Below are 12,358 nucleotides of genomic sequence, written 5' to 3'. Positions count from 1 at the left end.
TTATTTAATTTTGACCCATCAAAGTACAAACTATATCCTATCTACTATATCTAGAAAGCTCCCTCAAAGTTGAAATGATATGGGAGCATTTTTTCAACTAAATAAGACGTTCCTTTAGAGCTCAAACACACTATAACGTTGTTTTTAAGAAAAAAATCCAAATAATACCGTTATAAAATTAATTCATCCTTTTACTTTTTAGGCACTTCGCATGTTAGACATCTAACATCAAAGTTATATATTTTGTATATTTGTTGATGTATGAATTGAGAAGCGTCGTTTAATTAATTTTTCAAAATTAAAATGTTCACCTACGGTGATAATAATTTATAAGATATAGGCATATCATACATCGTATATTATATAATATTATACATTTATATGGTTTATTAATTGTATTATTTTTATACTTAATGTTAATGATGCGAAATAATTAATCATCCCATCTATACTATAACTATATGTTATATTAAATGCACCTATGTATTGCATAGTATATTGTTCGAATTAAAATTTCACCTCCCCCCTCCCCATCCCACTAGGAATTCACCGTGCCCATGGAAGTGCGATTTAACTATATACAATAGAGATACGAGGTTTTAGTCATTGTGGTTTAATCTTTTAAATTTAATTTAGTAGTTTGGTGATGCGCGGTCGCCTTCGGAAACGCACTGAGTGTACGTACCTGCCACAGTATAGCTAGCTCCTGGATGGGGTGATCATCCGGGATTTTTAGCAACATATCCTTGCCACACATTACAAAATACGTGTTACAATCTACCAATAGTACCAATTTAAAAACCTACAAACAAATACACAAAAATAACCCTTACCGTATCACACCACACCCAATGGCCTATGTTACCGCGGGTTCCCACAAACAAAAAAAATTTTAATTTATGTGTGTTAGTGTATTATAAGACTATATGTATAAAATATTTGATAGATTTAGGTAGAAATAATATTTAATTGTATTTTTTTTACTTGTAAGAGTACGGATAATATAAGTTCGATGAGGTATTTCTCATATCTGAGATATATTACATTACCTATATATAATATATTTTATACTGACAGAAGCGCATTTCCACGCCAAAGAGTAAATTTGAAACTATTTAGATACAGTTTACTCTAGATTCTAGTAAAACCAAGTAACAACTAACAGTCGTGTATAATAGTACTCGTATAACTTTTTTTTAAATAAATAAACACATCGGTTACCGATTTAGATTTTTTTGTGTTAAATCCTATAATTTTATTGTATAGGCATACAATTAATAGGTGATAAGCGATATTTAATATATAGTATTTAATATTTAAACTTATATTGTAGGTACCACTGCTGTAACAGCCGTACGTAAAATAGTTATACATTTAGGCACCTATACGGTTATTACACTATATGTTAGTTTCTGCAGTATACAACTATCAACTATTATCCATAACTATAGAAAAGTCTGAATTTAATATAAAAATTAATATAATTCAGCGTAGGAACTGTATTAAAATTACTCAATTTTTATATATAGATACCGTAGGTAACTAAAACAATTTGGTAGGTAACCATAAAACATGAGACAAAAGTAATTATTCAAATATATATAATATATATCGGTTATTACGCGACACCTTGTATAAACATAATATATTAATATGTGGATTTTGGTTTTTATTACATTAAACATTTTTGAAATATGCATGTGAATAAACAATTGCATTTAGGTATCAACAATTTTCCGATAAGGGTAAAAATGCTGCCGTTATACAGTTATTATATATAGTAAATAATAGGGAAAAAAATGTTTTTAAAATATACGTGCATAACTACAATAATTTATAGTTATAAGAATGCTTAAATTTGTCGACTCTACTCGTATACCATTTTAGTGAAATATAATACAGTATGAAAAAATTATATTTTATAATTATATATTCGAGCTTAATATGTAATTCTACCATATTTCGTGTGATAATTCAAATACAAAATTTTTATTTGAATGTAAAATTATGTAATTATATTTTATATCCACATATATATAATAATACGAGCATATATTTATTATTAAATCAAATCTGGACAATAGACAATAACGTTTCTATTATATCCTATGTATATTGTATAGACACGAGTTATATTTGAAGGGCAAATTGATTTTTTTCTTGTAATCGTATTGTATATCACGTGAAATACCTACAGTAATAAAAATACATAAGAGTTGTTAGTTTTCTTATTACTTACTTATTGCAAATAAAAGAATAGGACAAATATTGATATATTATTTATTCTTGAACTTTATACCTAATACTTATACTATATAATGTCTATGATAAAAAAAAAAAATAGTTTGAAAATATTTAATAGGTATACACAGAACAACGATTATTTTATGATCATCATTTTTTTTCCCAATCTGATTGCATTCATACTCAATAATAAATGGGCGTAATCGATAAGTAACATAAAAATAAAATTTGACCTTACAATTTTTGCACCAATAAGTTCAGTGTGAATGGTTTTTTTTTTTTTAATCAGAAATGCAGTGCATGCGTGTACTAATTGTATTTAATTTTTAATCTCGATTAAATGCAATTTCATCATTATATAATAATATATGGTTGGAGCTACGTTTACGTAGGTACCTATATTATGCGAATACGATTAGCTATGCATATATCTGTATTTCTTATGTATTTATAATAACGTAATATGTATTTATATAGCTATAATAGGTAGATATACATACGTATTAATGCATGCGAAATAAATTCATTTTTAATAAAATATAATATATACTGTTATATAATTGCAACGCTAACATTTTTTCAATTTGTATACACAATATTATGTAGGTCCTCGTAGATAATATTTTATAAAAAAAAATGATGCAAATATTAAGAATAAAATTGGTTGTTTTGTGAAAAAAAATTACAATACACATTACAGTCTGTGGAATATGAGAAAAATTAAAATGAACTGAGAGTTTAAGAAAGGATAAAATTTTCAAAACTAAATATAAATAGAATACCTATCCTTATACACAATATTCGTTAGTATTAGTTAGGGTCTTAGTATTAGTATGGGTTTTCAAAATATGTTCTCCAATTTACCGGAGCGTTGCCATTTTGTAGCCTACAAAAGATTTAATCTAATTATTATTTAGTTTTTTTTTTTATTATTATTAATAAAGCTACCAATAGAAAATTATTACAGCTTAACAGTTATCAAATAATTTAGTTTATTTAACCAAAATAATGCAATTCGCACTATATTAATTTCTGCGTATTTTGGCATTCACATTATAATGAATTAAAGTAAATCGGAGAAATTACAGATGAATTAAAGTTGAAAAAAATTGGATTCTAAATTATTACATAAATATGAGGGATATGTTGTCAAGATGTTTAACGAAGAAGTGCACTACTTTTTTATTTTTTATTGAGTCAAAGGAAAATATCAACAAATTGCAAACAAATAATAACATTATTTAAGGCAAATACCTACCGTTTTAAATAAATTTTAAAAAAATAAAGTAAGAGAATAGAAAATTGTTTACCTTCTGATTATGTTTAAGTATTATTTATACTTCGAATAATTTTAAAAAGGTTAGACTGAATAGACCGTGAAAATAGATTCATCATAAATTTTGAAATTTAGATTATAAGTATGTATAGGCCTGTTCATATTTAATTGTATAAAAACAAGGTAAGATGCATGCACTTATGATTTATGCATTCAAAAAATAAACAAATATACATTAAGATTTATGAACATAAAATTAGACTAAAAATTATAAATTGTACTCAGTACCAACACGAAAATTTAGACACCTAATAAAATCAACTCATAATTATGTTTTCTTATCAACAAACAATATACAACTGATGTAGTTGAGTTTTATGAAAAAATAATTGTTTAAGATAATTTAGGTATAAAAATAACGTTTTCATATTCAAATATCATATTTACAAAAAACATAGCCACATTATAAATTGTTATTAAACAATAGTATAAAACGCCAAAACCATATTATATAGGTATCTTCCCTCAATAAAATCAGTAATAAAAATATGTTGACATATATAATTGCATGAATTTATTATAGCACGACTATACCATCAAAAATGAAGTGTTCAGAATGGTAAATAGTTATGTATATTACTAATATCTTAGACCAAATTTTGAACTCACTTATTGTGAATTCATAATGATATTTACAAAAAACAAACAACTGTGGGAAATCGTTAAATTTACCGCCTTGGTAATAAATAGGCATAAAAATAACAAAACTGATTGGTAGATAAACCTATAATTTAATTATTTTAGATTTCTATAGAGAGCAAATTTAATATTTAAAATTCACGATACATATATGACATATAGGTATAAATATGCACACATTATATAATATTATATCCATTGTGTTGCAGACTGCATGCAACTTACAGTCGTGTATAATGATATATATAATATAATATGTACCTATATACCTATATTATAATGTGTGTGTTATTGGCTAAGACTTGTGTAAGTATATAATATACAATAAGCACTAAGCAGATACATAAGTATATCTGCTGTCACGTGGTGATCAATTCGTTCCACACGAATGCGCGCTCGCAGTCAACTCGGATGGGTAACCGCGCTAATATAAGTTAGCCAAATTGAGGTCCAAACTTCAACATGCATTTATATACATATTATATACAATATACGTTTATAATAAATATAATATACACTCTAAGTACCCAAATTCTTATAGCATTTATATATGTATATAATAATTTATATATACCTACTATATGGGTGCTATTTCAGGCAAATTACGATAAATCACCCATCACCTCTGCAGAGTTTTTTTTGAATTAAACATATGCAGTATATTAGTACCAATATACATAACCTCATTTTTTATTTTTTTTTTGGTAGGGGAACCTACTGCAACATATTATAGGCTATTAAGTGAAGGGTGGTACGATAGGAATTTATTTTGTATATTTTGTTTATAGGGTTTTAAGTTAATGGGTTATTGTAACACGTGTTTGTGTATGTATGTCAATAAGATATGTTGCTAAAAATCTTGAGTGGTCACCCATCCAGGAGGTAGTAACTGCAGCCTGCATTGTTACGTACCTATACGTTCAGTGCGTTTCCGAGTATTGAGCGTATATAACCGTACCTCGCCAATAGCCACAATTTACCTCATTATGACGAGTATAAGTCATTATCAACATATTTCAAATACTATTTACTTTAATGTACCTATTCACTATTTGTGATAATGAAAAAACACGCCACTTTTTATTATAGGGATAATATTATGTAATATATTCTCCGTGTGAATCTCTATTAAAATTTAAAAGTCAATATAGATATGGCGTATGATGTAAAACATCATACATTTTGAACGGTGCGAGGTTTTTTTTGTGTTTCTATACCTATATGTATATAATATACATGATAATTAGTCGATAAAATGCTTCAGTTTTAAATGTCAGTATCAGTATATTTTCTGGTAGGAAAGTAAATCTATAGTTAGTTAATTTGGAACGCCGAGTTTACAATTTTTAGATGTTTTTTCAAAAGCTTCGGGAAAAATCAAAAAACAAAATCAAGGAAACTTAACTGGAATTATTATTACGTAAAATCAGTTTTTGACAAAATTGATTTTGATAGTTATATTGGTGTAACTATATTTCTATGTGGATACATGAAATTTTCCAAACTGTTTATATTAGCGATTTCTATACACCATTAAATTTTTTAAATCTTTGAACAATGTTGCTGTGCTATAATAATAGGCATGTTATTCACAATTATCGAAAAAACAATTATAAATGCAGTTTTATTTTACAGACATTTTATAAGTACAAAATCAGACGAAATTACATAAAAGAACCAAAAATAGTGATTTTAATTATTTTATTGTAATTTCAAAGTATTATTTGTGGGTACTTGAAACTTGTATAGTATATTATTATAGTATTTTATACACACAATGACAATGCCAATGCTAAATCCAATTTTTTTGGTAAAAATAAATTTACCATACTATTGTATACTAATACTTAATAATAAAATTAACATCATAATCATAATATAATCAAACATAAATATACTTTGTAATATTATATAGGTTGATATAGGCCTACTTCTTCTCTAAAACCATTTTTAATTTACAATTAATTGTTACCATTGAGTTTAAATTTAACAGATCCGTTGCAGTGACCCTCAGCCACCTATAATATACAGGAGAGATTCACCCAGTAGCCCACTTTTTCTTAATGAGTATATTTTCTGTACAGTGAACTTATAATAACGTATTTTTGAAGACGAATGAGCAGTACAATGTTTCATGTGCTGATGTGTCATTTGAACTTCTAGTGTACATTAAAAAGAAACACTGCAATATTGAAAATAAAACCTTAAGTTTCATAAAATTACAAATAATAATAGAATATTGAGTAGGACTGGACTGCAGGATTTACAAAGCAATAAGAAATTATCATATATTACTTATTATACGAAATATCTAAGAAGTATATTATTTTAACAGTGATTAAAAATATGTATACCTAGATATTTGATAATGGAGGAAAATATATTACCTATATTAAAATATTAATATTAAGAGGATGCTATTATAGTGGTTTTCAACCAGGTACCACAATAATTTTAGTAATTTTATATATTTAATATTAATAAATAAGTATAATAAAATATCTTTTCATTCAATTGTACGAACATACTCAAATTAACATAATATAATATAGGTACATAATACTAAATTAATTAAAAATTGGTCTGGTTTTACAAATAATATATAAAATAGTATTTATCAATCAGCTTTTTTTAAAACATATTGGTCATAAAAAATAAAAATAACTGTTGAAATGGGTCAGGAGTCCAAAAAGGTTATGGCTATAATAGATACGAGTACACTATAATTATAATGTATGTATAGGTATAGCTGTCAGATGACTGTTATGGTAGGCATAGATAGATACATTTCATGTGCTTATATTATCATGTTTTTTCATATACCTATACCTTTGATTAATCTAAACAATGTCCACCAAATGAATAGCGAATAATGATTTAGCATTATTGTTATTATTTGTTTAAAGTATATTAGTTAATTTTTCAACTCTTTGTACTAATCTAATAAATATAAAATGTAATTAACCAAGTACCTATGGTTTGTATGGATTTTTCCGGAAATATCTGAAAGATGAATTAACAGTGATCACGTGGAGCTTATACCTACTTATAAATTATATAAGTATACATAGTATATAGCCATATAGGTACATTGTACACAGCATATAAAGGTAGATTTGTTTTAAAATGTATATTACTTCTTATGATATAATGTAGGCAATTCTGTTACCTATACCTATTTATTTAAAAAATGTTGAAAACACATTTGGATATAACAACTATAAACTTCCTTCATAAAATATTATATTATTGAGATTTAAATAAACTATTTCCTAGTTAAATATTCGAAAGTTCACTTCAAAAATAAAATATATATTATATAAAAGGTATATATGAATTAACAAACTGTATAATACGCTACTCCAAACTTCCTATGAGAAATATTATGGTACGCGTATACAAAGTTATGAATCTCAATTAAAAAGCTAAATGTACACAAAATTCAAAATTAAATGTTCAGAAACCAATACTTTCTCATGCTCATACATCTCTCAAACTTATTCCTTTCATATACAATATACAGATCGCTTTATTCCCAAAATAACAGAAACAGCCATACAATTCGATTTCAAATGTAGTATAAGCACTATAAACACTTTTAAAATTAAAATAAACCGTTATTATTATGAAATTGCTAATTCCCACTTGGATCTGCATGTGCGTTCCTATAAAACCGTGTGCAGTTAAATATTTTCGACATTTTATGCACTGTGAAAAAAATATTTGCATATAATATATTTGTATATAATATATATATATAATACAGCTGCATTATTGCTATTATTGAAAACAAATTGAAAATTTTAAACGGTCAGTTGCGTACTTAAGCCTGCGATGTAGGTAGATTTAACACATCAGATAGGTAAATCAATTCTATAACATATCTCTTTTAGATTGGACTTCTTTATATAGATATGCACGGCATATGTATATATGTTATTATCTATATACAACTGTGCCATATATAATATACTTAGATAGACGACCAAATACAATGGTATCAGTATAAATGTATATATTATTTAATACAATACCTATTAATCTATACTTGGTTTGTGTTATCCAAAAGTTATCGAATGCCTTTTTTTTTTTTTCCGTTTTAACCGACGACGCCGCGGGATCTGCTTTCGCATTGCTTCCGCGGCGAAATTATCGAATGCCTATATATATATTAAGGTACTAATACCTATATGTATTACAACAAAAGAGTAAAATACTTATGCGCCTATTCTATATAACGCTAAATAAATTGTATGTATACTTATATAGATAGTCAATAGGCTATAATAGTCATATTATACAATATATAGGTAGGTACGTTATTAATGCACACATGGCTATAGGGGATAACTGACCTTTGAGTGTTCTTCCGGTAATAGGGAAAACGGTCGCTGATGAACTTGTAGATGTCGGACAGCGGTAGCTTCTTCTCGGGAGCGCTCCATATGGCCATGGCCGTCAGCGATATGTAACTGTACGGCGGCTTTTGGTCGCCGTACGTCTCTCTGCACGGCCGCGGCATGCTTATCACGTGACCATCGTCGTCACCGTCACAGTGTTAAAATGCTGCAGGTTTCGATCGTCACTGCACTCGGAGTCGCATGTCGTATCAATCGCGCACGATGACGGTGGCGGCAGAAGCGGTGGCGACCGCCGCATAGTTCACTGATATATATATTTATATAATATAGGTATTATGTTTATGTATGTATATAGGTAACTATATAATATATATTTGATTTATTACAATAATTATTGTAGTTTCGATACGGGTCGGTTACGCACTCGTCGCGTGATATTATGTAGGCATGTTTTGTACCTATAGACTTACTATTTATTTAAGCTATGCCCGTGTGTGTACCTATGTATGTATACGAGTATAATACCTATATATTATACTATCATAGTTTTTATACATATATCACCGCAGTTGTACACTTTAATGTCTTATAGTGTAATATTAGTGCAATACGCAATATAATATTAAATGTCAACATTATTGCTTTCTTCAGTCGAATAATCTGCAGCGCACGCATGATTTAACAGCGCACACGATGTACCTATACATTATTATTTCAAACAACGGAATCGATATAATATAGGTATATAATATTAGGTTTTGTAGACATACGAAGATCAAATATTGTATTCCAAATTCCAATTATACAAACAAAATCAAAACGATATACCTACTACCCTTATCACGCATTAGTGCACCGGGAAATGACGCGTCACGAGCAGCGCGTAAATAAGGTAGAAATTGCGGTACGGAACGTCGCGGCGAAAATTCAGAATAGTCACGCGGTGGCGGCGGTTACGACGGCGTGCGATCGACACTGACCGGTTTGTGCGGGTACCGAGCCAGCAACCGCCGCTGCCGCCGTCATCGTCTTTGTCGCCGTCCTAATCGACGCCCTCCCCACAGTGGGCGGTCTTCCGTTCAACTCCTCATTGGCCATCTACACGCCATTTTGTAGTGCGACGTACACGCCCACATCTTGCATACTGAGCGAGAGGAAACCGCCGTCGCGTCGGATTTATATATTATGGTTTCGCCAAATTCGAATATTTATTGCACTCATATACCAAAATATAGAATGATATAATACGATGATGATTTAGGTCGCGTATAGATAATATTTTTTTATCAACTTCTTTCATATGAGGAATATTATATTAATAGATACTTATAGAACGGTCGAACCCATGGATGGTTGGTGTTTAATAATTCTCCCTGGCGAAAATCGTCGATGAATATTTTTGGTTGAATATTTCCAATGATGCATATAATAATAAAATATATTATCAGTATGTATTGAGATATTAACGCGGTGAATGAAGATAATAGCATATATGAGTAGAGATAATTCGCTTTCAAAGTCGTTATAATAGTATTATACTATTATACAACATCCCTGCACCAATCAATAGGTATAGTAGGTACCTATATAAATGTATATTCTAATATATTACAGAATCAAATTAATTTAATATGCTAGATTATATATATATAATATAAGATAAAAATCAGTTTATGTTCAGTTTAAATGCAGTTTTTATGATTAGAAACCAGATTATATCTTTGATTTGCCATTTTGCCATTTTGCAAGGAAACGCGTAGAATATATATAAGTATAAATTATAAACTTTAATTTTTCTAATAACTACAATTAACTATAATTAGGAACCTATTAGGTATACTGCAGTAGATTTACTGCTCCTATATATTATATAGGTACATACAGGTACGCACATAATAGAAATTTAGAAGTTGATTTAACTTTTGCTATTATATTCATTATATATTTAACTTTAGTGGCATATACATTTGTTTTAACTCCTTTGGGCTTTGGCATATATATATATATATTGTTTTAATTAAATTAATGTGAATCCAAAACGTAATTTAAAATTATTATTTTTATATGTGAATTTAACTTATTTGATTGAGTGTTATCTGACTTGATTAAATGTGACATCAAATTTTAATATGATTGTATATTATTACATCAGTCATGGGCTTAATTTAAATATAAGTTTTTTGCAGGGGCGTATAGCGTGCATGTAATCACTGTAAGCACTTGACTGCTTACACTTGAAAAAAAGGAAAAATAGGTTAATATATTAATGTTAATATAATAACAAATTTAAATTTAATCTTTGACTAATTTTTTTTTAAATTTCAGAAATAATAAATAATATTACATACAATGTCATAGAGGGGGGGGGGCTCGTATATACAATTTGTTGTATACAATTTGTAAGCTCTTACCTATATGGCTATATGATTTTGCATACACCACAATATATACCTATCGGTTCCAAACATTTTATTATTATTTTTATTTCTGATAAGGCGATAATAATCGGCAATAAATTATTTTCTTGTTATTATAGTATGTTATAGAATATAGGTATATAGATCTATAATTATATACACTTAATTAATTATTGGAAATGGAAATGGAGCTGCTTTCATTATTTAAATAAAATTATAACTGTACATAAATTGTTAAAAGTTATAAAATTAAATTAAAATGAATTATATATATTTTTTACCAATTAAATGTAGTGTTGACTGTAAAATTACTAATAAATTTCCAATACATAAGTTTTTCTGTTTAAATTTTCTCAAAACGCACTCTACGCCACTGATTTTTGATAACTGCTTGAGATGGTAAATTCAAGATAATTTTATTCTGCAGTTTCAAACTATAGTGAAACTGAAATAACAGCATTATTTTGGTTAATAATTACTTATCATTATTATAAATACATTTGAGGAGATTCCCGCCATACATTATTCAATACTATGAAAATAAATCCAGTGGAGCGCTGATTTAATTTCATAGATCATCAACTCGAAACATTTGAACGTTAAAGCAAATACAGTAGGGTCTCGATTATCCGAACACAGGCTAATCCGAAAGACGCGGTAATCCGAACGGGCTTGAGAATTATCTTATCGCCATAATATGTACATACTACATAATATGTACATATTATGTATGTATTTATAAATAATATTTTCCGGTAATAAAGTTTTTCAATTATGTGGGACAAGGCTACCAATTCATAACGGGAACCAATGTACAAAAAAAATCAATATTTTAAATGGTAAAGTTCATAATTAATATTAATATTTTTATGTATTCAATGTCTTTTGAAATAACGAGTTTTTACACGATTAATACAAATAAAAATAAAATTTCATATTTTAAATAAAAATAAAATTGATGTTTTTTTTTAAGCCATAGGTAATCCGAACAAATCGCTAATCCGAACGACCCCTTTCCCCAATCTCGTTCGGATTATCGAGACCCTACTGTATGCTTATAGTTTTAAAATAAACACTATACAAACAACTTTCGGTTTCCGCCATTTATAGAATTTCAGCATTTGGCATTTACGTTTTGCACCTACAATAGTGCAATGTTCTAATGCCATTTCTATTTTCCATCATATAATAATATAATATTATTCATTGCGATTTTTATAAAGTAATCTTTATTAATACTATACAGTATATTAATACACTGTAGTAATTATACTTCATAATATGAACATATTGTATGTATAAAGTTATATGATGGCTGAACCAAGTATGAACTTCAACTGAATTGATATTGAATTTTCTCA

At 27.8% G+C, this 12,358-nt stretch overlaps 1 protein-coding gene across 3 annotated transcripts in view; it reads right to left on the bottom strand.

The window, feature by feature from the left end:
• Nucleotides 1–9,567, bottom strand: part of LOC107165473 (uncharacterized) — a 49,261-nt gene extending 39,694 nt beyond the window's left edge. For all 3 annotated transcript variants that reach the window (XM_015513718.2, XM_015513719.2, XM_015513717.2), the window contains exon 1: nt 8,575–9,567. In XM_015513718.2, the coding sequence (XP_015369204.2) occupies nt 8,575–8,741 (167 nt within the window). In that variant the 5' untranslated portion in view covers nt 8,742–9,567. The remainder of the gene's footprint in view (nt 1–8,574) is intronic.
• Between the last annotated feature and the right edge of the window lie 2,791 nt (nt 9,568–12,358).

The sequence above is a fragment of the Diuraphis noxia genome, unplaced genomic scaffold (genome assembly GCF_037042655.1).
Source record: "Diuraphis noxia isolate RWA-SAM2 unplaced genomic scaffold, SU_Dnox_SAM2 contig0003, whole genome shotgun sequence".
Classification (NCBI taxonomy): domain Eukaryota; kingdom Metazoa; phylum Arthropoda; class Insecta; order Hemiptera; family Aphididae; genus Diuraphis; species Diuraphis noxia.
The sequence above is the reverse complement of the archived record's forward strand: the minus strand, read 5'-3'. Positions and strand labels throughout refer to the sequence as shown.